Here is a 22,889-nt window from a genome sequence, read left to right on the forward strand (position 1 = left end):
AAGCCAAAGTGTTTATTTGTTTACTCCAATTGGGGGATCGGTGGTAGGGTTTGTGGGGAATAATAAAGGTATATTCTTTAAAAAAGTATATGTCTATATAGGTATGTATATGTGTGTATATGTATGCATGCGTGTATGGATATATATATTAACCCCAAAAATATATGGGGGATTGGAAATGATGCAGATTATCACATTGATGGAAGCAACATTCTTTCCGCAATATTAAGCTGACCCACCCCTCAAAAAACATTTATAAAAAAAAGACAGCCGTGTGTGTGTGTGTACAAACACACACACACACACACACACACAGCTCAAAAACATAAAGGGAACACTTAAACACAATGTAACTCCAAGTCAATCAGACTTCTGTGAAATCAAACTGTCCACTTAGGAAGCAACACTGATTGACAATTCATTTCACATGCTGTTGTGCAAATGGAATAGACAACAGGTGGAAATTATAGGCAATTAGCAAGACACCCCCAATAAAGGAGTGGTTCTACAGGTGGTGACCACAGACCACTTCTCAGTTCCTATGCTTCCTGGCTGATGTTTTGGTCACTTTTGAATGCTGGCGGTGCTTTCACTCTAGTGGTAGCATGAGCTGTGGCAAGAAGGTTTGCTGTGTCTGTCAGCGTAGTGTCCAGAGCATGGAGGCACTGCCAGGAGACAGGCCTGTACAGCAGGAGACGTGGAGGAGGTCGTAAGGAGGGCAACAACCCAGCAGCAGGACCGCTACCTCCGCCTTTGTGCAAGGAGGAGCAGGAGGAGCACTGCCACAGCCCTGCAAAATGACCTCCAGCAGGCCACAAATGTGCATGTGTCTGCTCAAACGGTCAGAAACAGACTCCAGAGGTAGCCTGACTGCCATGAGATCCTCAGACCCCTTGTGAGACCATATGCTGGTGTGGTTGGCCCTGGGTTCCTTCTAATGCAAGACAATGCTAGACCTCATGTGGCTGGAGTGTGTCAGCAGTTCCTGCAAGAGGAAGGCATTGATGCTATGGACTGGCCCGCCCATTCCCCAGACCTGAATCCAATTGAGCACATCTGGGACATCATGTCTCGCTCCATCCACCAACGCCACGTTGCACCACAGACTGTCCAGGAGTTGGCGAATGCTTTAGTCCAGGTCTGGGAGGAGATCCCTCAGGAGACCATCCACCACCTCATCAGGAGCATGCCCAGGCGTTGTAGGGAGGTCATACAGGCACGTGCAGGCCACACACACACTACAGAGCCTCATTTTGACTTGTTTTAAGAACATTACATCAAAGTTGGATCAGCCTGTTGTGTGGTTTTCCACTTTAATTTTGAGTGTGACTCCAAATCCAGACCTCCAATGGGTTGATAAATTTGATTTCCATTGATAATGTGTGATTTTGTTGTCAGCACATTCAACTATGTAAAGAAAAAAAGTATTTAATAAGAATACTTCATTCATTCAGATCTAGGATGTGTTATTTAGTATTCCCTTTATTTTTTTGAGATATATATATATACACACACACACACACAGGGGCAAAAAAGGTATTTGGTCAGCCACCAATTGTGCAAGTTCTCCCACTTAAAAAGATGAGAGGCCTGTAATTTTCATCATAGGTACACTTCAACTATGACAGACAAAATGAGAAGAAAAAAAAATCAGTATTTGGCCAATAACAATTTCTCAATACTTTTATATACCCTTTGTTGGCAATGACAGAGGTCAAATGTTTTCTGTAGGTCTTCACAAGGTTTTCACACACTGTTGCTGGTATTTTGGCCCATTCCTCCATGTAGATCTCCTCTAGAGCAGTGATGTTTTGGGGCTGTTGCTGGGCAACACGGACTTTCAACTCCCTCAACCCCATAGAAAATCTTTGGAGATCTGGAGACTGGCTAGGCCACTCCAGGACCTTGAAATGCTTCTTACGAAGCCACTCATTCGTTGCCCGGGCAGTGTGTTTGGGATCAGTTAATCGAGATTGGCATGACTCGTGATATGAAGAGTGATTTTTGTATTCCTATGCTGGACCAACATTAGACTGCACAACATTTCAATCTTAGAGAATTCCTGTATATGGTGTATTCCTGCTCATTTGACAAGGTATGAGAATACAAACTCTGGAAAGATCCGGACACAGAACAATGAGCCAGATATTTCACCGACTGTATAAATGTGAAGCATCCGCTTGGCGTTTCCAGTGAGAGGAAGCCCAGTAGCTGGAGATTCTGCTAATTGATTAAACATTTTAAACATTTGATCTCATTACAGTTCTGTTCCCAAAACTTGAAACTGTTATGAACAGTGGACTAAGTTTCCTAGAATTTACCCTTTGCTAAAGTTTTTTAAAAATGGCACTGTTTAGGAGTGCAAAAGCGAATTGATTTATTGCACACGCACTTCACAGAGTAGGTGTTCCCAAGCAGAAATATGCAAATGTATGCTAGAACGCGCCAAAAGGATCTCGCTTGCTTGTAACTGGCTCTGCCCACCTCCTTTCTTGTTCTGCCCATTATGAATTTTTGTTCCGATTTGAAACGACCGGTTGTGGTCTCTTTAGTTATAAAAAGAAAAATCAAACATTCAGTACTTTGAGGTCATCTTCGCATGATGACCCTGAGAGTGTGTGACGATGTATTCAAGGGATGGATAAACCTTGACACAAGACTGTTGGTACAAAGACATGTGAATACACAAGTTCCCAATACAAAGACAAGTGCAAGTCAGAATTTGTCTAGATTTTATCACCACTTTAGCCGTTTCTCTTTTCTTTTCCTTTCCTTCTCTCCCTCTATTGGCAACCCAGTCATATCATGGTAATTAAAAAAGAACACAAAACAATATAACAGTAAAATAGCTTAATACTTATTTAGTAAAACATAGAAGGTATGTAAAAATGTACCCTACCCCCACCCGTGTAGGAAAGAGCTGCACTTTCTAGAGAGAAACTTTGCAGCTCTCTAGTTTTACATTCAGCCGATCATGGGATCCTACGGAGAGTAGAAGAAAGCTCCAGCTTATTATATACTTACAGCCATCTTGATAACCGTGGACATACTAAAATACAGGCACGGATCAGGCCAACTTTATAGTGGAAAAAGGGGAGAGTTAGGTATGGCTGGGGATGGGGTGTGCCAGGCTGGGTTGGTGTTAAGGTATTAAAGAGGTCAGGTAGGGTGAGGTTTCTGCCTGGCCCACTGACTGACATACATCAGGCAGCCCATGTCTGAACTTTGTCACTAATTGGTCTTTTGACCAATCACATCAGATCGTTTCCCACCAGATCTTTTTCAGAGCTGATCTGATTGGTCAAAAGACCAATTAGTGAAAAACAATTCAGAATTGGGCTGCCTGTGTGAACACAGCCTAAGGGACTCACAAAAGGTGAGCTGCAGATCTCCCACCCCTCACACACAGACTGTTGGTATAATATATTACTCTGTGCACCTGTGTTATCGGCCTATCTCTGGCCTATCTCTGGCCATAGTGTCCGTTGAAGGTGTTGCCCCCCTGAGGTGCAATATTGATGGAGTCCAGTAGAGGGCGTAGCGCCTGGCCGAAAGGCCTGTGGGTGAGAGTGGAACACCACAAATTAGAATCTGATCAACGGGGAGTAACATGATGAACAACATACACAGTGACTTGTGTTTTGAACAAGCTGTCCTGATTTATATATACTCACATATACACACACACAGTTTAAGTCGGAAATTTACATACACCTTAGCAAATACATTTAAACTCAGTTTCACAATTCCTGACATTTAATCCTAGTAAAAATTCCCTGCCTTTGGTCAGTTAGGATCACCACTATTTTAAGAATGTGAAATGTCAGAATAATAGTAGAGAATGATTTCAGCTTTTATTTCTTTCATCACATAACCAATTGGGTTAGAAGTTTACATACACTCAACTAGTATTTGGTAGCATTGCCTTTAAATAGTTTAACTTGGGTCAAATGTTTCAGGTTTCCTTCCCAAGCTTCTCACAATAAGTTGGGTGCATTTTGGCCCATTCCTCCTGACAGTGCTGGTGTAATTGAGTCTTTAGTTTGTAGGCCTCCTTGCTTGCACGCGATTCTTCAGTTCTGCCCACAATTTTTCTATAGGATTGAGGTCAAGGCTTCGTGATGGCCACTCCAAAACCTTGACTTTGTTGTCCTTAAGCCATTTTGCCACAACTTTGGAAGTATGCTTGGGGTCATTGTCCATTTGGAAGACCCATTTGCGACCAAGCTTTAACTTCCTGACTGATGTCTTGAGATGTTGCTTTAATATATCCACAATTTTCCTCCCTCATGATGCCATCTATTTTGTGAAGTGCACCAGTCCCTCCTGCAGCAAAGCACCCCAAAAACATGATGCTGCCACCCCCGTTCTTCACGTTTTTTTTATGGCAGTTTTGGAGCAGTGGCTTTCCTTGCTGAGCTGCCTTTCAGGTTATGTCGATACAGGACTCGTTTTACTGTGGACATAGTTTTGTACCTGCTTCCTCCAGCATCTTCACAAGGTCCTTTGCTGTTGTTCTGGGATTGATTTGCACTTTTCGCACCAAAGTATGTTCATCTCTAGGAGACAGAACGTGTCTCCTTCCTGAGCGGTATGACGGCTGTGTGGTCCCATGTTGTTTATACTTGCATACTATTGTTTGTACAGATGAACGTGGTACCTTCAGGCATTTGGAAATGGCTTCCATAGATTAACCAGACTTGTGAAGGTCTACAATTTTTTTTCTGAGGACTTGGCTGACTTCTTTTGATTTTCCCGTGATGTCAAGCAAAGAGGCACCGAGTTTGAAGGTAGGCCTTGAAATACATCCACAGGTACACCTCCAATTGACTCAAATGATTTCATTTAGCCTATCAGAAGCTAAAGCCATGACACCATTTTCTGGAATTTTCCAAGCTGTTTGAAGGCACAGTCAACTTAGTGTATGTAAACTTTCTGACCCACTGGAATTGTGATAGTGAATTATAAGTAAAATAATCTGTCTGTAAACAATTGTTGGAAAAATGACATGTCATGCACAAAGTAGATGTCCTAACCAACTTGCCAAAACTATAGTTTAACAAGAAATTTGTGGAGTGGTTGAAAAACTAGTTTAATGACTCCAACCTAAGTATGTAAACTTCCAACTGTGTGTGTTATACACAGTGCATTGCGAAAGTATTCGGCCCCCTTGAACTTTGCGACCTTTTGCCACATTTCAGGCTTCAAACATAAAGATATAAAACTGTATTTTTTTGTGAAGAATCAACAACAAGTGGGACACAATCATGAAGTGGAACGACATTTATTGGATATTTCAAACTTTTTTAACAAATCAAAAACTGAAAAATTGGGCGTGCAAAATTATTCAGCCCCTTTACTTTCAGTGCAGCAAACTCTCTCCAGAAGTTCAGTGAGGATCTCTGAATGATCCAATGTTGACCTAAATGACTAATGATGATAAATACAATCCACCTGTGTGTAATCAAGTCTCCGTATAAATGCACCTGCACTGTGATAGTCTCAGAGGTCCGTTAAAAGCGCAGAGAGCATCATGAAGAACAAGGAACACACCAGGCAGGTCCGAGATACTGTTGTGAAGAAGTTTAAAGCCGGATTTGGATACAAAAAGATTTCCCAAGCTTTAAACATCCCAAGGAGCACTGTGCAAGCGATAATATTGAAATGGAAGGAGTATCAGACCACTGCAAATCTACCAAGACCTGGCCGTCCCTCTAAACTTTCAGCTCATACAAGGAGAAGACTGATCAGAGATGCAGCCAAGAGGCCCATGATCACTCTGGATGAACTGCAGAGATCTACAGCTGAGGTGGGAGACTCTGTCCATAGGACAACAATCAGTCGTATATTGCACAAATCTGGCCTTTATGGAAGAGTGGCAAGAAGAAAGCCATTTCTTAAAGATATCCATAAAAAGTGTCGTTTAAAGTTTGCCACAAGCCACCTGGGAGACACACCAAACATGTGGAAGAAGGTGCTCTGGTCAGAAGAAACCAAAATTGAACTTTTTGGCAACAATGCAAAACGTTATGTTTGGCGTAAAAGCAACACAGCTCATCACCCTGAACACACCATCTCCACTGTCAAACATGGTGGTGGCAGCATCATGGTTTGGGCCTGCTTTTCTTCAGCAGGGACAGGGAAGATGGTTAAAATTGATGGGAAGATGGATAGAGCCAAATACAGGACCATTCTGGAAGAAAACCTGATTGAGTCTGCAAAAGACCTGAGACTGGGACGGAGATTTGTCTTCCAACAAGACAATGATCCAAAACATAAAGCAAAATCTACAATGGAATGGTTCAAAAATAAACATATCCAGGTGTTAGAATGGCCAAGTCAAAGTCCAGACCTGAATCCAATCGAGAATCTGTGGAAAGAACTGAAAACTGCTGTTCACAAATGCTCTCCATCCAACCTCACTGAGCTCGAGCTGTTTTGCAAGGAGGAATGGGAAAAAATGTCAGTCTCTCGATATGCAAAACTGATAGACATACCCCAAGCGACTTACAGCTGTAATCGCAGCAAAAGGTGGCGCTACAAAGTATTAACTTAAGGGGGCTGAATAATTTTGCACCCCCAATTTTTCAGTTTTTGATTTGTTAAAGTTTGAAATATCCAATAAATGTCGTTCCACTTCATGATTGTGTCCCACTTGTTGTTGATTCTTCACAAAAAAATACAGTTTTATCTTTGTTTGAAGCCTGAAATGTGGCAAAAGGTCGCAAAGTTCAAGGGGGCCGAATACTTTCGCAATGCACTATATATCTTCTACACGTGAACAGAGACTTCCATATTTTTCTCTTTATTCAGACAGTATTGAAAGTAGATTTAGGGTTACAGGTAGAGGAGAGACAGCATGAAAGTGTCAGAGGTGGAATTGTTACCCATGTCACTCATGAACAATATGTGCTCGACTATCACTGTGCCATGCTTCTGCACTACACTCTAAATGTCTGACAACAGGTTATTGTTGCTATAGAGACAGGGGAGGGGAGAGAGGGGTAACTCACGTGGAGAGCACTTCAGCCGGCAGGTCTGTGATGTGGCCGGGGATCTTGCTGCCAGTGAGGAACTGGGCCACTTCGTTACTGAACGTGTTACAGTTCCACTCAAACAGATGGTATTGGTTCCCCCTACAGATAAAGAAGATGTGAGGCAAAGATAGGAACAGAGTAAAGATAGAAGGGAGAAAGAGAGACTGCACATCGCCATTACGTGTGGAGTTGAGATCGACCAGGTGCCACAGCCTCACCTGTACGTGGACTCTCCCAGTGAAGACAGGTACTCCATAAAGATCTCCTCAGTCACCTCTGTGGTGCCCAGATCTATTATGGAGTTGGGTTGTCCCAAGGATGTTCCGCCCTAAAAACACACAGCTTGCTTGTCAGTTGTACAACCAAATGCATTTAACCCTCTGAATCATAGAGGTGCGGAGGGGTGCCTTAAATTGACCAGGGGTTGTTGGTTTAACTGCACATTTTTCAACTTAAAAAAAAAAATAATAATAAAAATATTTACCCCTTTTTCTCCCCAATTTCGTGGTATCCAATTGTTGTAGTAGCTACTATCTTGTCTCATTGCTACAACTCCCGTACGGGCTCGGGAGAGACGAAGGCTGAATGTCATGCGTCCTCCGATACACAACCCAACCAGCCGTACTGCTTAACACAGCGCACCAATGTGTCGGAGGCTACACCGTGCCCCTGGCAACCTTGGCTAGCGCGCACTGCGCCCGGCCCGCCACAGGAGTCGTTGGTGCGCGATGAGATAAGGATAAGTTTTGTATCACAACTAACAAGATCTATGCTTGGGGTAACTAACTTAGACTTATGTACACCAATAACAAAGAGATTTCCAGGTCTAGTTTATGTTAGGAAGGAATAGAATAAAACATTGTCTTACAGGTGGGCAGTTTGTGATGCCATCTCCCCCATAGAAAAACTCCTCTCCATGTACAACAATAGCAGTGTGCCTAAGTGAGAGGAAAAAGGCTACAGTTTATTTCACATAAAGACGGACTCCCAATTAACAGACTTAAAAAACACTGGGGGAAAATATAAATATTAAAAGGTGTACATAACATGACCTTTGTCCTCCCTAAAATAATAATTAAATCATTCAAAAAATACATAATTTACTCACCATATTCCATCAAGCTGTATACCTGTGAATAGAACAGAATAGTTGATAACGTTATACATTAAGTTTACAATTTGTAGCGAACTTGGGGTTCATAAGATACAGAAATTGATTCTAAATTCAGCGCATAGGCCTAAAATGCATCCTCAGCCTCTGCTCATCAATCCAAACTCTACATCAGCGGGTAAAACAACTTATATTCCAAGCAAAACTAGTTAGCTAACTAACGCGTTAACAACTTACCTAGCATGAGGGGGCTCAGCTGGCGAGCCATTCCTTTAGATATGTCGTAAACGTACAGTTTCACAGCGTACGAGGTGTTATTCGGATCCATAATTCAGCTTGGTGGTGTAAAATTAGGTTTAGTGCTGTGTTCAATGTGTACGAACTAACGTTAGCTAGCTAGTGTTATCTAGCTATCCGACTAGCTAACGTAGTGTTAAGTTACTATAGTTCGTTCTGGTTCCGCAAATAGAAAAACACAAATAGTCCGAAATGCCTTACGCTGGGCAAAATAAAAAGGCATATAGTAGCTAAGCTTAATTACAACGAATATCTAATAATTGAGGCAAATTCACGAGTCACAACCGTACGAAGCTCTTAGCTAACATGCTAGTCAGCTGTTGCTGTGTCACTGTGACTCAAAGCAAAATATATCTGTCAAAAATGCCCATACATACATACATACGGCTTAAAAAACAGCCAATGAATGGATAGAGTGAGACTGGGACACCTGAGTGAAGCTAGCAACAATAAGAATTGGCCAAAATTGTGGAATTTTGGGTTTGCGTTCAAAATAAAAGTCACCCATTGCAACATGCAAACGGATACAAATAGTGGAATAATGCCATATTTGGACTAGATCATCCTAAACAAGTTTGGAATATTGATATATAAATTCAAAAAATGACAATAAGTAGTACATTTGATGCCAAAAAGTTTTTTTAAAGTGTTTCAGCATATTGTGTTTGATTTGGTCCTAAACGATATCCATCGATAAGAAACAATACTGTGCAGCCGTATTCATTGACCTGGCCAAGGCTTTCGACTCTGTCAATCCCCACATCCTCATCGGCAGACTCAATAGCCTTGGTTTCTCAAATGATTGCCTCGCCTGGTTCACCAACTACTTCTCAGATAGAGTTCAGTGTGTCAAATCGGAGGGCCTGTTGTCCAGGCCTCTGGTAGTCTCTATGGGGGTGCCACAGGGTTCAATTCTTGGGCCGACTCTCTTCTCTGTATACATCAATGATGTCGCTCTTGCTGCTGGTGAGTCTCTGATCCACCTTTACGCAGATGACACCATTTTGTATACTTCTTCTTTTCTTAGGCAATTAAGCTAAGGCTAGGACTGTTTCCTCGTCTCTGCTGCTGCTGCCTCCACCGCATTGTTGCCTCCCTGCACCTGCCCGCTCGTCGAGCATGACTACTCTGTACGGTTCTGACTTAGAATATGTGGACAACTACAAATACCTAGGTGTCTGGTTAGACTGTAAACTCTCCTTCCAGACTCACATTAAGCATCTCCAATTCAAAATTAAATCTAGAATTGGCTTCCTATTTCGCAACAAAGCCTCCTTCACTCATGCTGCCAAACATACCCTCGTAAAACTGACCATCCTACCGATCCTTGACTTCGGCGATGTCGTTTACAAAATAGCCTCCAATACCCTACTCAAATTGGATGCAGTCTATCACAATGCCATCCGTTTTGTCACCAAAGCCCCATATACTACTCACCACTGCGACCTGTACGCTCTCGTTAGCTGGCCATCGCTTCATACTCGTCACCAAACACACTGGCTCCAGGTCATCTACAAGACCCTGCTAGGTAAATCCCCCCTTTTCTCAGCTCGCTGGTCACCATAGCAGCACCCATCTGTAGCACGCTCTCCAGCAGGTATATCTCTCTGGTCATCCCCAAAACCAATTCCTCCTTTGGCGCCTCTCCTTCCAGTTCTCTGCTGCCAATGACTGGATCGAACTACAAACATCTCTGAAACTGGAAACACTAATCTCCCTCACTAGCTTTAAGCACCAGCTGTCAGAGCAGCTCACAGATTACTGCACCTGTACATAGCCCATCTATAATTTAGCCCAAACAACTAACTTTTCCTCAACTGTATTTATTTATTTATTATTTAGCTCCTTTGCACCCCATTATTTCTATTTCTACTTTGCACATTCTTCCACTGCAAATCTACCATTCCAATGTTTTACTTGCTATATTCTATTTACTTTGCCACCATGGCCTTTTTTTGCCTTTACCTCCCTTATCTCACCTCATTTGCTCACATTGTATATAGACTTATTTTTCTACTGTATTATTGACTGTATGTTTGTTTTACACCATGTGTCGAACTGCTTTGCTTTATCTTGGCCAGGTCTGAATTGTAAATGAGAACTTGCTCTCAACTTGCCTACCTGGTTAAATAAAGGTGAAATAAAAAATACAAATAAAAAATGTGATTTGATAGTGCTTATTATAAGTATGCCCCCAATGCAATACGGAAGTCTAATTACATCCACAGTGCGATTTCAACTGATTCTTTACTTTTTTGTGTCAAATGAACTACTTATTGTCTTTTTTTGAAGGTATATAAAAACATCCAACCTTGTTTGGCATCTAGTCCAAATAGGTATTATTCCACTATTTGTATTCATTTGCATGTTTCAATGGGGGAATCTTATTTTGAAGGAAAACTGCAAATTCCACAATCCTTATTGTGGCTAGCTTCAAACAGTTGACGGTGACGACCTACATCGTCAAAGCGTCTGATAAAATATTGTGAAATGTACGCAAGAATCCGTAATAAAATTAAGAAATCTTGTGTTTGTGCAAGTGAGTTTACGATTGATATGAAAAATATTTGGACGATATTTGTTTCATAAATCGTCTCAACCTCAATCGCACAGTAGATGGCACTATGCACATTTAGCTTTACATGAACCCACGAACATTTTCACCATAGAAAAAGTAATGCGCGTTCACGTCGCAACTGACGACGCAATTAAACACGACTACGGTCTGATCAACACCTGCATCAAGACAAAACAAGGTTTGTAGTTAACTATTTCCAACGAAATCACATTTGTAACATCATACACTCGGCCATAAGGTATGCTTTCATTCGTCTGTATAGTTTAAATGAGAGTGCATTCTTATGTATGCTGATAAGTGGATGCTAAGATAACCATATATCGTTTAGAAATTGTGATTATATTACATTCAAAAAGTTGTTTGCAGCCTATTCCCCGATGTTCTGTCTAAACGCAAATGCAGGTGTTGGATACAGTTTTGGAAACATTTGGAACTTAACTTGAATATAAGTGAGGGGGAATAATCAAATACAGAAGACTTACCGCATGCAGTTTTTGAAAGTTGCACACGGCTGTATTTTAAGAAACACCGGAAATGTGGAACGTATTGGTGTAATGGAGATATCGTAGCTGAGGCCGTGTGTGAAAACAGCCGGGTGCAACTTTGCTAAACTGCACAGTAAAAGTGTGTGTTTTGTATTTTAAATATTATTTATCGCTTATATAAAAGTTACACTCCAAAGGTTTACAAAACCTTTTCCCAAGTGGCGTATTTGCGTTTAGAGTTTCCGGAGTAAACAGAGCGTCGGGATTGTGGTTCACATGGGGAGGGAGAGTAGCTGTGGTCCATACTATCAGCTAAGAACCCAAAAGGGGGGCAACTGTATAGTGGGTATACCCTCCTTGAGTTCTCAAGAACTAACTAGCCACTTACCCAAAAGGCGACTGGAGTGCCACATTAAATTGAACCCGACATCATCTGGTATTACCTGATCAGAGTTTTATAACAACCACAGTTCTCTCACACTGTGTGTGTGTGTGTGGGTGCACGTGTGTGTGTGTGCACGTATGCGTTTGTTTCCTTGTTATTTTAAGGGCAAGATTACTGCATGCCTCAATGGCACAGTGGAACGACTACCACCATGAGGATGAAGATGTGGATGGAGAGGAAAGGGATGAGTCTGGAGGTAAGACCAACATTGATGGTGATTGAATGGATCAATACTGAATAGAATGGGGGTTAGCATATGTAATGTAATCCCTCTCCACAGTGGACTATACGAGCACAGGCCGTGACAGCCTGGTGTTTCTGGTGGATGCTTCCAAGGAGATGTTCATCAAGGGGGAGGATGAAGAGCCCTCGCCATTTGACATGACCATGCAGGTAGTCATTCTCTCTCACTGTCTCTAACTCCCTCTCTGTTTTCGCTTACCATTTCCTGTCCTTTTTTCACCCCCTCCCCTGCCTCTGTTTCTCTCCTTATCTCAGACATTATGAAAATGACTGAACTCTTAGCACCATGAGAAGTGACATGACTGATGGCCCTTTTCCACTCCTCTCTTGATCTCTGTGGTCCTACTTAACCCTCTGACAGTGTTTTATTGTATTGTGCTACTCTCCCTCCCCAGTGTGTCCGCAGTGTCTACACCAGTAAAATAATCAGCAGTGACAAGGACCTGGTGGCTCTAGTGTTCTATGGGACGGAACAGAGCAAGAACCCCAGGAACAGTTTCAAACATGTCTATATCTACCACGACCTGGACTTACCTGGTATGTCCCCCTGGCCTGCAGTTTCAGTGTGTGTTTTGATCGAGTCTTGGATTCTTCTGGAACCCATTTGAACATTTGTTATTATTCTCTCTGTGTATCTCCAATCTGCTTATCTTTACCCTTCCTCCTCACCTATCTCTCTGTCTATCCTTTTCTTTTATCTCCTCCCATCTCTCTCTCCTCTAGGTGCTCGTCGGGTGCAGGATGTGGATGGGCTGCGTGGGGAGAAAGGTGCCCAGGTGGCAGGAGAGACAATGGGCAGTGGGAATACCAACCTGGGTGAGGCGCTGTGGTGCTGCTCCAACCTCTACAGTGACATCAAGCTTCGGCTCTCCCACAAACGCCTCATGATCTTCACCTGCCGAGACACACCACATGGGGGAGACGGCGAGCGCGACCGCCAGGCCCGCACCAAGGCTAGCGACCTCAAAGAGACCGGTGGGTCTGGAGAAAGGGGGAAGGCAGTTGTCAAAGAGATAGAACATTGTGTCTCTATGGCAGTTGGCCTCCTTGATGTAACAGGGTTGAAGGTGAAGGGGTTTGAAAGGGGCTGGAAATACATCTTGGTCTTGCAAATGTTTAGTTTATCACAAACAATGTTGGATCAGTGAACTCTCTGTCACTCACAGGTGTGGTGATAGACCTTATGCATCTGATGAAGCCAGGTGGGTTCGACGTCTCGCTCTTCTTCTGTGACGTGGTGAGCCCCCCCGAGGATGAGGCTGAGCTGGGCCTGCAGATGGAGCCTTGTGGGAAATTGGAGGACCTCCAGAAGAGGGTCAGAGCCAAGGAGATGAAGAAGAGATCGGTCGCAAGGTACAGAGCACAGCCCAGCACTGTTTCCCTCATCATTGTATAGGCGTGGCACTGTGTCTTTTGACACTATATAAATGAGTCATCCCGCAGTGTTTGTGATTATACCCTGATGAAGATAGCTTGGCTGTCGAAAAGTTGGTAATTAAAGTTTTGCACCTGAGCTCCTAGAGTGTGCGGCTCTTTTATTTTCAAGTTTTCTACTCCGCTAGCCAGCACCTCGCCTAAATAGGTGTGCGTTTCTTTTTCTTCTAGATTGTGTTCTTATAGGACATGTTTAGATGTTACAAATGTTTAACAAAACTGAATAGGGCCCTGGTTGCTGATGGCTCCTCTCTTGTCCTCTGTGTCAGGTTGAATCTGTGTCTGGGGGAAGGGATGAACGTGGCAGTGGGTGTGTACATCACGGCCCTACAGGCCAGGAAGCCTAACGCCATCAAGCTCTACAGAGACAACAACGAGCCCGTCCGCACCAAGACACGCCTCTACCACACACAGACGGGCAGTCTGCTGCTCCCCAGTGACACCAAGAGGGTTCAGGTAACTAAGTGGGAATTTCAAATCAAACCAAATATATATTTAAAGTGTATCAAAGAAAGTATGGGCCTCCCGAGTGGCGCAGTGGTCTAAGGCACTGCATCGCAGTGCTAGCTGTGCCACTTGAGATCCTGGTTCAAGTCCAGGCTCTGTCGCAGCCGGCACCGCAACTGGGGGCGGTGCACAGTTGGCTCAGTGTCGTCCGGGTTAGGGGAGGATTTGGCCGGCAGGGATGTTCCTGTCCCATAGCGCTCCTTTGGCGGTCTGGGTGTGCCCGGGTGTACACATTGGCTTCCGGGTTAAGCGTGCATTGTGTCAAGAAGCAGTGCGGCTTGGCTGGGTTGTTTTGGAGGATGCACGGCGTGTTGCAGCGATGGGATGGGACTACTACTGTAACTACCAATTTGGATATCACGAAAAAGGGGTATAAAAAAAGAAAGTATGATTTCATATTCATATTTCGCATTCTGTCTGGTTAATTTCAGTCAAGATGTGATGTGTGTTGTCTGTATAGGTGTATGCAGGCAGGCAGATAGTGATGGAGAAAGACGAGGTGGATGTGATAAAGAAGTTTTCTGACCCGGGTCTGGAGCTGATTGGGTTCAAGCCTATGGAGCGTCTCAAACTGCACCACCACCTCAGATCTGCTGTCTTCATCTACCCAGAGGAGGAAATGGTCACAGGTGTGTGTGTGAACCTGTCACTATGATGGGAAGAGAAACGGTGACAGTTGAAAACATAACTACAAGTCAAACTGTAATCTGGGAAACATCAGCCCATGTTCGTCCTCCAAGTTCCATTTTGAGTTCCAACTTTAACCCCTTTCTCACCATGTCCTGTTTTTCCATCCCAGGGAGTGCCTGTGTGTTCACAGCGTTGCTGCGCAGGTGTAGTGAGAGGAACGTGTTTGCTCTGTGTAAATATACACGGATTCGTAACTCTCCCCCACGCTTCTTAGCACTGGTGCCCCAAAAAGAGGAGGTGGATGATGGCCAGGCCCAGATTGTGGCTCCAGGTACTGTCATTGGGTCCCACTGCAGCCGTGGTCTTGCACAAATACCACACAATTAAAATACTTTTAAATGTTCAGACTAATTGTAATGACGTGTGTGTGTGTTTGCCTCAGGCTTCCATGGCATCTTCCTGCCCTACGCGGATGACATCCGTACCCTGGACACTCCTCAGCTCCCCACGGCCTCCGAGTCTCAGGTGGACAAGATGAAGGAGATAGTACACAAGCTGCGCTTCAAATACAGGTACGGCCCTTTTATTACAGTGAATACTGAACATTATTATTTCATACCAGGATTCACATTTTGAAAAGAGTTAAAGCATAAAACATTACAGTGAAAGCATACCAGAAAACAAGGGGAACACTATTGTAAACGTCCTAGAATGAGTCTTGAGATTCCCATTCCTGTGTTGTCTGTGTTGCTCTTCCTGTGTTCCAGGAGTGATGCGTTTGAGAACCCAGTCCTCCAGCAGCACTACAGGAACCTGGAAGCCTTGGCTTTAGATCTCATGGCCCCGGAGCACATAGAGGATCTCACCAGTAAGATGAATACACACACACCATATGCTCCTGATTGGCCCACATCCTTCTTTTTTAGCAGTGCTCAAGCTCGCTTTTTCTCGTCCATTCTTTCTGTTCAATCTCTCCTTATCTTTCTCTTGCTCCCTCTCTCAGTGCCCAATGTGAATATGATGGACCAGCGTCTTGGTTCCCTGGCTCAGGAGTTCAGAGATCTGGTGTACCCTGCTGACTACAACCCAGAGGGCAAGACTGCACCCAAACGCAAACCAGGTGAGTTCTGTATGAACTATATTGTGGTGTATGGTTTACTTGCTTTGTGTCCTGTAGGGGAGATTTTGGTCTGGCCCATGGGGTAAGAAAGAACAGAGTAGTAGCTGGCAGTCTCACTGTTGAAATACTGGTTGTTGTAACATCCTGGCCCTGTGTGTGTTCAGCTGAGGCGGCAGGCGGCACAGAAAAGAAGCCCAAGGTGGAGATGTCTGAGGACGAGCTGAGGGGTCACGTACAGAAAGGCAACCTGGGTAAGCTGACGGTGCCTGTGCTGAAGGACGCCTGTAAGCAGTTTGGGGTGAAGGTCACAGGGACCAAGAAACAAGAGCTAATAGACGCCCTGACTGCACAGCTCACCAAATGAGGCGTAGATGTCAAAATATGTTGACATCTACGCTGTCGATATTCTGGTCAGAGGCACTAGATCGCAGGATTATTGGTCTATCTTTGGGCTTCCATTTTAAGGTTTCTAATCTGAGATATATCACTGTACTTAAAATGGAAAGTTTCTCATTTGTGTTGCTAGAATAATATTGTTTCTTTACATGTTTTAAACTTTAATAAAAAATTAAAAGGAACCATTTATATAATTGTCTGTAATTGCTTCAAATTTTACTTGTCTGCAGTTTTTGAACATAAAGGTAACTGCCAAAGTAAAGGGAACATCAACATAGTGTCTTAATAGGGCATTGGGCCGTCACGAGCTGCCAGAACAGCTTCAATGCGCCTTGGAATAGATTGTACAAGTGTCTGGAACACTTTTGGGGGGGATGCGACTCCATGACAAATTCAATAATTTGGTGTTTTGTTGATGGTGGTAAACGCTGTCTCAGGCTCCACTCCAGAATATTCCATAAGTGTTTCATAAGGTTGACACGCACACACCCTTTAAACCCCCTATGTACCTTTGAGACCCCTCTTTCAAAGTCACTAGCTAGGTTTCCATCCAATTGGCAACAGATTTTCAGGTGAATATTCTTAATTCTGCATAAAAACAATGTGCATGTTCCATCAAATTGACTTGTTGCAGATAAAAGCCTGTGCTGATGGGTTAAAGTCCCATGTACTGAATATTTTTTTTTTTAAGAACTATACTGAACAAAAAATAAAAATGCAACAATTTTACTGAGTTACAGTTCATATAATGAAGTCAATAAAATTCATTTGTAAATAAATTCATTATGCACTAATCTATGGATTTCACATGGCTGGGCAGGGGCACAGCCATGGGTGGGCCTGGGCCAGCCAATCAGAATGAGTTTTTCCCCACAAAAGGACTTCATTACAGACCAGAAATTCTCCTCTGTTTCATCTGCTGTCTAGATGGGCTGATCTAAAACGATGCCGGGTGTGGAGTTCCTGGCCTGGTGTGGTTACATGTGGTCTGTGGTTGTGAGGCCAGTTGTACTTACTGCCAAATTCTCTAAAACTATGTTGGAGGCGGCTTATGGTAGAGAAATTAACATTACATTCTATGGAAACGGCTCTGGTGGACATTCCTGCAGTAAGCATGCCAGTTGCATGCTCCCTTAACTTGAGACATCTGTGGCATTGTGTTGTGTGATAAAACTGCACATTTTAGTGGCATTTTATTGTCCCCAGCACAAGGTGCCCCTGTGTAATGATCATGCTATTTAATCAACTTCTTTATGGCACACCTGTCAGGTGGATCTATCATCTTAGCATAGCAGAAATGCTCACTACCAGGGATTTAAACACATTTGTGCACACCATTTTTGAGGAACTTTTTGTGAGTGTGGAACATTACTAGGATTTTTTTATTTCAGCTCATGAAACATGGGACCAACACTTTACATGTTGCAGTTATATTTTAGTTCAGTGAGAGTAAGAACCATCATTTCGAAGTAAACTTTGAGTCATGGGATGATATGTTGTGTAGTCCTCCCACTATGACTCGGGAAAGCATGCAGTTTATTAAGCTACAGATGAAATAAGTTATGATGAACTACAGAGGGTGGTGAATGTGCATGGTAATAAGCTTGATGCCTCTTCCCAATAAATATCGAGGGTCTTATTCTGGTGACATGTTCGATGCTTGGCTGCCATTTGACTAATACAAATATTCTTACTCTTATCCATTATATCAACATGTGTAGACTATAGCCTATACCCTCACTATATCTGCAAATTGTTGGCTAGATTGCACATGCAAAGACCAGAGTACATTAAAATGTACGTGAAAAAGTAAATGTGTGCAATGTCATCACTGACTGATTTTTATCCACAAGTCAGTTTGGTGGGAAAAAGTGCATATATTTGTTAGAATATTTGCATTAAATTTGTCGACAATTGGATGAAAACCTAGCTACTGAGGTCTCTTGCCATAGTAGCTAAAATAATGGGCATTTTTCTGCATGACCCTAAGCATGATGGGATGTTATTTGCTTAAGTAACTCATGAACCACACCTGTGTGGAAACACCTGCTTTTAATATAATTTATATGTCCTCATTTACTCAAGTGTTTCCTTTATTTTGGCAGTTACCTTTATTTCCCGTCCTACTTGTATGATTAGAAAAAAGGAGTGTCTCAGTGCCACACATACTGCATTATATCGCTCATTCAGCTACAATAAAGAACACCTTTGTTCCGACGACTCCTCAAAGTACCACGTAACGAGAGATGGCGCTTTGGTTTTGGCCAGTAGCATACGGACCGGGCTTACCTGTTAATATGGACCAGTGCGACTGCAAACCGGACAGCGATTGTACCTCAACCGACTGTGGAGATGGTAGCACTGGTAAGAAGGATATTCACATCCGATAAATGTAATTGTTATCCTATCCGTCCGAGATGTAAAAGTAACAAGTATCATACCGACATTTGCTCGGTTTGTGTAACATGCCGAGCAGAGTTTTTTTAATTTTTTTAAAAATCTGTTTCAATCTCCGTGAGACCGTTGAGTCCGAAATGTAGGCTACATGTTATAAATATATACAATAACTTATTTAGACTATAATCAATACAAAACACAAGTGTACCAAGCTGGTAAGCCCACAGTTTATAAAAGTAGAACAAAAAATACATTTTTTCAAAATGTATTGGGGTTAAAGTTTAAACTCTTGACAAGTAAAGAACATTGATCAGTCTCATGCTTCTCTAATCTTTCCCTGCAGGTCTGTGGTTGGACTTCAACAGTGTTTTGACAGGAGCTCTCACTGTGGTGGGCTATCTCCTCTACAGATTCTCACAGGGTCAGGAGTCTTACACCACAACAGTACTATTTCAGCAAATGCTTTTTTGATGTACATAATGTTGTCTTATCTGTAAGATGATCCTCTCTCCCATCTGGGGACTGACTGTATGGTTTTAACATCAGCTGGTGTTGTGCATCTGATTGCTTTATAATCAATTTGTTATGCCACCGTAAATAGAATTTTGTTTGATACTGCGTGAGTTCATTTATCTCTTTGGTCCGCTGCAGCCCTCCCAGCTCTGATAAGATGGCCCATCCATCTCTTCTGCACACTCACTGGTATGTCATCATGCCTGGAGGTTGAACCTTGAACCCTATTGCATTATTCCGCCTGCATATCTTCATCTGAGCAACAGATTAAATGTCTTGATTAAATCCTATTTTAAACTAAGTATTATTCCCTCTGTTTTAGGTGTGTCCTCACTGTGGGTTTGGGTGAGCCACCTGATGGGAACTCTTCGTAGTACGTACTGTCACAATTCTTCCCTTTCCCTTATCAAAACCCACACTCAGGAAAATATTCATTAACATGTTTACTAAACTCATCGGAATGTAAATGTGCAGTAGATTAATTGATTGCCATCACAGGTTTTAGGTAATTATATAATGTATGATGTGGTGGTGAATGATTTGTTAATTTTGTCTTTGTGTGTCAGGCTTACAGTATTTACTGAAGTGGCTGTCGCGTATTTGGAGGTTTATAGTTGGTAAGAGATTGCTAATACCCACCCACCTTATAAATGATAATGTCTTTGATTCATTACTCTGAAAGTGTTGATAATGTATTGATATGGTTTTGTTCGTCTATCAGCTTCATTCACAAAACTCAGCGGGTTCACTGTTATCATTCAAAACAACTCTGGTAAGGTTCTCCCTCTCTTTTCTCACTTCTCTAGTTAATTGCAAGTTCTGTTCCTTTATACAGTACCAGTCAAAAGTTTGGACACCTACTCATTCAAATGTTTTTTATTTTTACTATTTTCTACATTGGGTAGTAGTGAAGACTCCATGTGTTTTCATAGTTTGATGTCATGTGTTAAACAAATCCAAATATGTGTTAGATTCTTCAAAGTAGCCACCCTTTGCCTTGACAGCTTTGCAAAAAATGTTCTCTCAACCTGCTTCACCTGGAATGCTTTTCCAACAGCCTTGAAGGAGTTCCCACATATGCTGAGCACTTGTTGGCTGCTCTTCCTTCACTCTGTGGTCCAACTCCTCCCAAACCATCTCAATTGGTTCAAGGTCGGGTAATTGTGGAGGCAAAGTCATCTGATGCAGCACTCAATCACTCTCCTTGGTTAAATGGCCCTTACACAGCCTGGATGTGTGTTGGGTCATTGTCCTGTTCAAAAACAAATGATAGTCCCACTAAGCGCAAACCAGATGGGATGGCGTATAGCTGCAGAATGCTGTGGTAGCCATGCTGGTTAAGTGTGCCTTGAATTCTAAATAAATCAGACAGTGTCACCAGCAAAGCACCATCATACCACCTCCATGCTTCATAGTGGGAACCACACATGCGGAGATCATCCGTTCACCTACTCTGCGTTTCACAAAGACATGGCAGTTGGAACCAAAAATCTAAAATTTGGACTCATCAGACCAAAATACAGATTTCCACCAGTCTAATGTCCATTGCTTGTGTTTCTTGGCCCAAGCAAGTCTCTTCTTATGGGTGTCCTTTAGTATTGGTTTCTTTGTAGCAAATAGACCATGAAGGCCTGATTCACGCAGTCTCCGCTGAACAGTTGATGTTGAGATGTCGTCTGGTATTTGAACTCTGAAGCATTAATTTGGCCTGCAATCTGAGGCTGGTAACTCTAATGAAATGATCTTCTGCAGCAGAGGTAACTCTGTCTTCCTTTCCTGTGGTGGTCCTCATGAGAGCCAGTTTCATCATAGCTCTTGATAGGTTTTTGCAAATGTTCAAAGTTCTTGAAATGTTCCGTATTGACTAACCTTCATGTCATAAAGTAATGATGGACTATAATTTCTCTTTTCTTAGTTGAACTACTGTTCTTGCCATAATATGGACTTGGTCTTTTACCAAAGAGGGCTGTCTTCTGAATACCACCCCTACCTTGTCACAACACAACTGATTGGCGCAAACGCATTAAGAAGGAAAGAAATCCCACAAATTTGAACAATTCACACCTGTTAATTGAAATATATTATTTCAGGTGACTACCTCATGAAGCTGGTTGAGAGAATGCCAAGAGTTTGCCAAGCTGTCATCAAGGCAAGGGGTGGCTACTTTGAAGAATCTGAAATATTTGTAGATTTGTTTTGCTTTTTTTGGTTACTACATTATTCCATATGTGTTATTTCATAGTTTTGATGTTTTCACTATTTATTTTATGTAGAAAATAGTAAAAATAAAGAACCCTTGACTGAGTAGGTGTCAACTTTTGACTGGTACTGTATGTGTAATTTAGTTTCCCATACTGTTCCCCTCAGGTTCACTATCAAATGTGAAGCAATGTGTGGAATCTGTAAGCAAACTGAAAGAGGAAATTAGACATTTATATTATGTTCCTTGCTGCGTCTGTATTCCTGCACAAAAAAACATCCTATCAACTGTCCTTTAGTCTTGTGGGTTGTTTTCCTTAATAATAGAACTAGCACTTGATGAAATCATGACACAAAACCCTCTCCATTCATTGAATTAACTGTTCCACTCGTTTATTTATTTTCCAGGGGCTTCTAGTGACAGTCCCCCAGGCACAGAGCCTTCTCCCAGCCCTATTTCCATAGAGCCTGGGCTGAGGCTCATCCTTACGGGGCCTCCCGGTGGAGGTCGGACCTCCCTTGCAGATGCCCTGGTTGGCTGCAGCCTCCCTCAGGTTGGGGGGTCCCTGGGGGCTGTGATGGAGTGTACCAAGCGGAGGGTGGTGGTGGACAGGAGAGAGCTGATCATAATCGACACCCCAGACCTCCTGGGTCCATCTCTGGGTGACAGTAAGAGAGCCTTGGAGACCCTCCGCAGCCTGCAGCTGGCCAGCCCAGGCCCACATGCCTTCCTGCTGGTGCTCCAGACCCCTGGCTCTGGAGATGGGGTGGACCAGGATGTTGCTAGTGCTACCAGAGCCCTCCTGGAGCTGGTCGGAGAGAGTGCCACAGGCCACATCCTCATTGTCCTCACCCATGCAGACTATTTGGGTCCAGGCTCCACGCTAGCCCAGCTACTGGAGGATGATGCTGGAGGCCTCAGAACTGCTCTGTATCTGTGTGGTCAGAGGGCTGAGCTTGTGGACAACAACCCAGACAAGCCGGTGGAGGAGAGGAGGGAGCTGGCGAGGGGGCTGCTGGAGAGGCTGGCAGAGATGAGGGCACTGAGGGGACACTACACCCACGAGCTGCAGAAAAGGGAGGACCAAGTCCGGGAGGAACTGCTGATGGACATGGCCTCTGTGTTGGCACGGAAACTCGGACAGGAGTATTAAGAGTTGAGTAATACTTCATTTTTGGTATAGGTGCATTTTGTTGACTTTTTTTTTTTGGTCATTCTGGGTTTATTGTCTTTGGGGAATTGATCCTCATGATGTCACTGTCTCTGCATGTATTATTGTTAAGTATGTCAGACTTAGCATGGGCTTGTTGGGTAAAATCAATATCATGTTCTTACAGTACTGCTGTTATTGAACAGTATTTAATCCATGTCAATTTGCCTTCATGTACACTACTTGTTTTCTTGCACACACTCTTGTCTGTCTACTACATTCCTCCCATGGTTTCTTTTTTTAAGTATTAAAGTTTCTTCCAAATAAGTGCAGTGACTCGGACTGT

General features: G+C 43.0%; 3 protein-coding genes across 6 annotated transcripts; 2 read left to right on the top strand and 1 right to left on the bottom strand.

Annotated features, from left to right (window-relative positions):
- Window positions 1-2,208: 2,208 nt before the first annotated feature.
- Window positions 2,209-8,854, bottom strand: LOC110502855 (desumoylating isopeptidase 1). Of its 2 annotated transcripts, XM_021581195.2 has the most exons (7): window positions 8,386-8,854; window positions 8,146-8,167; window positions 7,906-7,975; window positions 7,256-7,365; window positions 7,014-7,136; window positions 3,440-3,557; window positions 2,209-2,982 (listed from the first exon to the last, which is right to left on the bottom strand). In XM_021581195.2, the coding sequence occupies exons 1-6, from the start codon at window positions 8,474-8,476 to the stop codon at window positions 3,464-3,466; spliced, it is 510 nt and encodes a 169-aa protein (XP_021436870.1). In that variant the 5' UTR covers window positions 8,477-8,854; the 3' UTR covers window positions 2,209-2,982; window positions 3,440-3,463. The 2 variants fall into 2 exon arrangements, with proteins under 2 accessions (XP_021436870.1, XP_021436869.1); XM_021581194.2 differs by having other exon boundaries at window positions 2,209-3,557.
- Window positions 8,855-11,048: 2,194 nt separating this feature from the next.
- On the top strand, window positions 11,049-16,472 carry xrcc6 (X-ray repair complementing defective repair in Chinese hamster cells 6). Of its 3 annotated transcripts, none has more exons than XM_036960582.1 (13): window positions 11,049-11,201; window positions 12,058-12,149; window positions 12,234-12,346; window positions 12,592-12,733; window positions 12,920-13,171; window positions 13,363-13,549; window positions 13,900-14,086; window positions 14,598-14,766; window positions 14,937-15,098; window positions 15,210-15,339; window positions 15,535-15,635; window positions 15,771-15,887; window positions 16,052-16,472. In XM_036960582.1, exons 2-13 carry the CDS (start codon window positions 12,080-12,082, stop codon window positions 16,249-16,251), a joined length of 1,830 nt encoding a protein of 609 aa, XP_036816477.1. In that variant the 5' UTR covers window positions 11,049-11,201; window positions 12,058-12,079; the 3' UTR covers window positions 16,252-16,472. The 3 variants fall into 3 exon arrangements, with proteins under 3 accessions (XP_036816477.1, XP_021436871.2, XP_021436872.2); XM_021581196.2 differs by having other exon boundaries at window positions 11,105-11,261; XM_021581197.2 differs by lacking the exon at window positions 11,049-11,201 and adding an exon at window positions 11,544-11,647.
- Window positions 16,473-18,364: 1,892 nt separating this feature from the next.
- LOC110502859 (GTPase IMAP family member 4) lies at window positions 18,365-22,871 on the top strand. The gene is made up of 7 exons (XM_021581199.2): window positions 18,365-18,647; window positions 19,024-19,101; window positions 19,332-19,382; window positions 19,516-19,566; window positions 19,760-19,810; window positions 19,915-19,965; window positions 21,801-22,871. The coding sequence occupies exons 1-7, from the start codon at window positions 18,530-18,532 to the stop codon at window positions 22,544-22,546; spliced, it is 1,146 nt and encodes a 381-aa protein (XP_021436874.2). The 5' UTR covers window positions 18,365-18,529; the 3' UTR covers window positions 22,547-22,871.
- Window positions 22,872-22,889: the final 18 nt, after the last annotated feature.

This window comes from Oncorhynchus mykiss, chromosome 23, assembly GCF_013265735.2.
Source record: "Oncorhynchus mykiss isolate Arlee chromosome 23, USDA_OmykA_1.1, whole genome shotgun sequence".
In the NCBI taxonomy this organism is placed as follows: domain Eukaryota; kingdom Metazoa; phylum Chordata; class Actinopteri; order Salmoniformes; family Salmonidae; genus Oncorhynchus; species Oncorhynchus mykiss.

Bases quoted from the DNA above. Each gene is read 5' to 3' on its own strand.
- xrcc6 (XM_036960582.1), top strand. From the start codon at position 12,080: ATGGCACAGTGGAACGACTACCACCATGAGGATGAAGATGTGGATGGA. The intron at 13,550-13,899 runs GTACAGAGCACA...CCTCTGTGTCAG, and splicing joins AAGAAGAGATCGGTCGCAAG to GTTGAATCTGTGTCTGGGGG. The intron at 15,636-15,770 runs GTAAGATGAATA...TCCCTCTCTCAG, and splicing joins GCACATAGAGGATCTCACCA to TGCCCAATGTGAATATGATG.
- LOC110502855 (XM_021581195.2), bottom strand. From the start codon at position 8,476: ATGGATCCGAATAACACCTCGTACGCTGTGAAACTGTACGTTTACGAC. The intron at 8,168-8,385 runs GTAAGTTGTTAA...TTCTATTCACAG, and splicing joins GCTGAGCCCCCTCATGCTAG to GTATACAGCTTGATGGAATA. The intron at 7,366-7,905 runs GTAAGACAATGT...GTGTGTTTTTAG, and splicing joins GCATCACAAACTGCCCACCT to GGCGGAACATCCTTGGGACA.
- LOC110502859 (XM_021581199.2), top strand. From the start codon at position 18,530: ATGGCGCTTTGGTTTTGGCCAGTAGCATACGGACCGGGCTTACCTGTT. The intron at 19,567-19,759 runs GTACGTACTGTC...TTTGTGTGTCAG, and splicing joins CCTGATGGGAACTCTTCGTA to GCTTACAGTATTTACTGAAG. The intron at 19,966-21,800 runs GTAAGGTTCTCC...TTTATTTTCCAG, and splicing joins TATCATTCAAAACAACTCTG to GGGCTTCTAGTGACAGTCCC.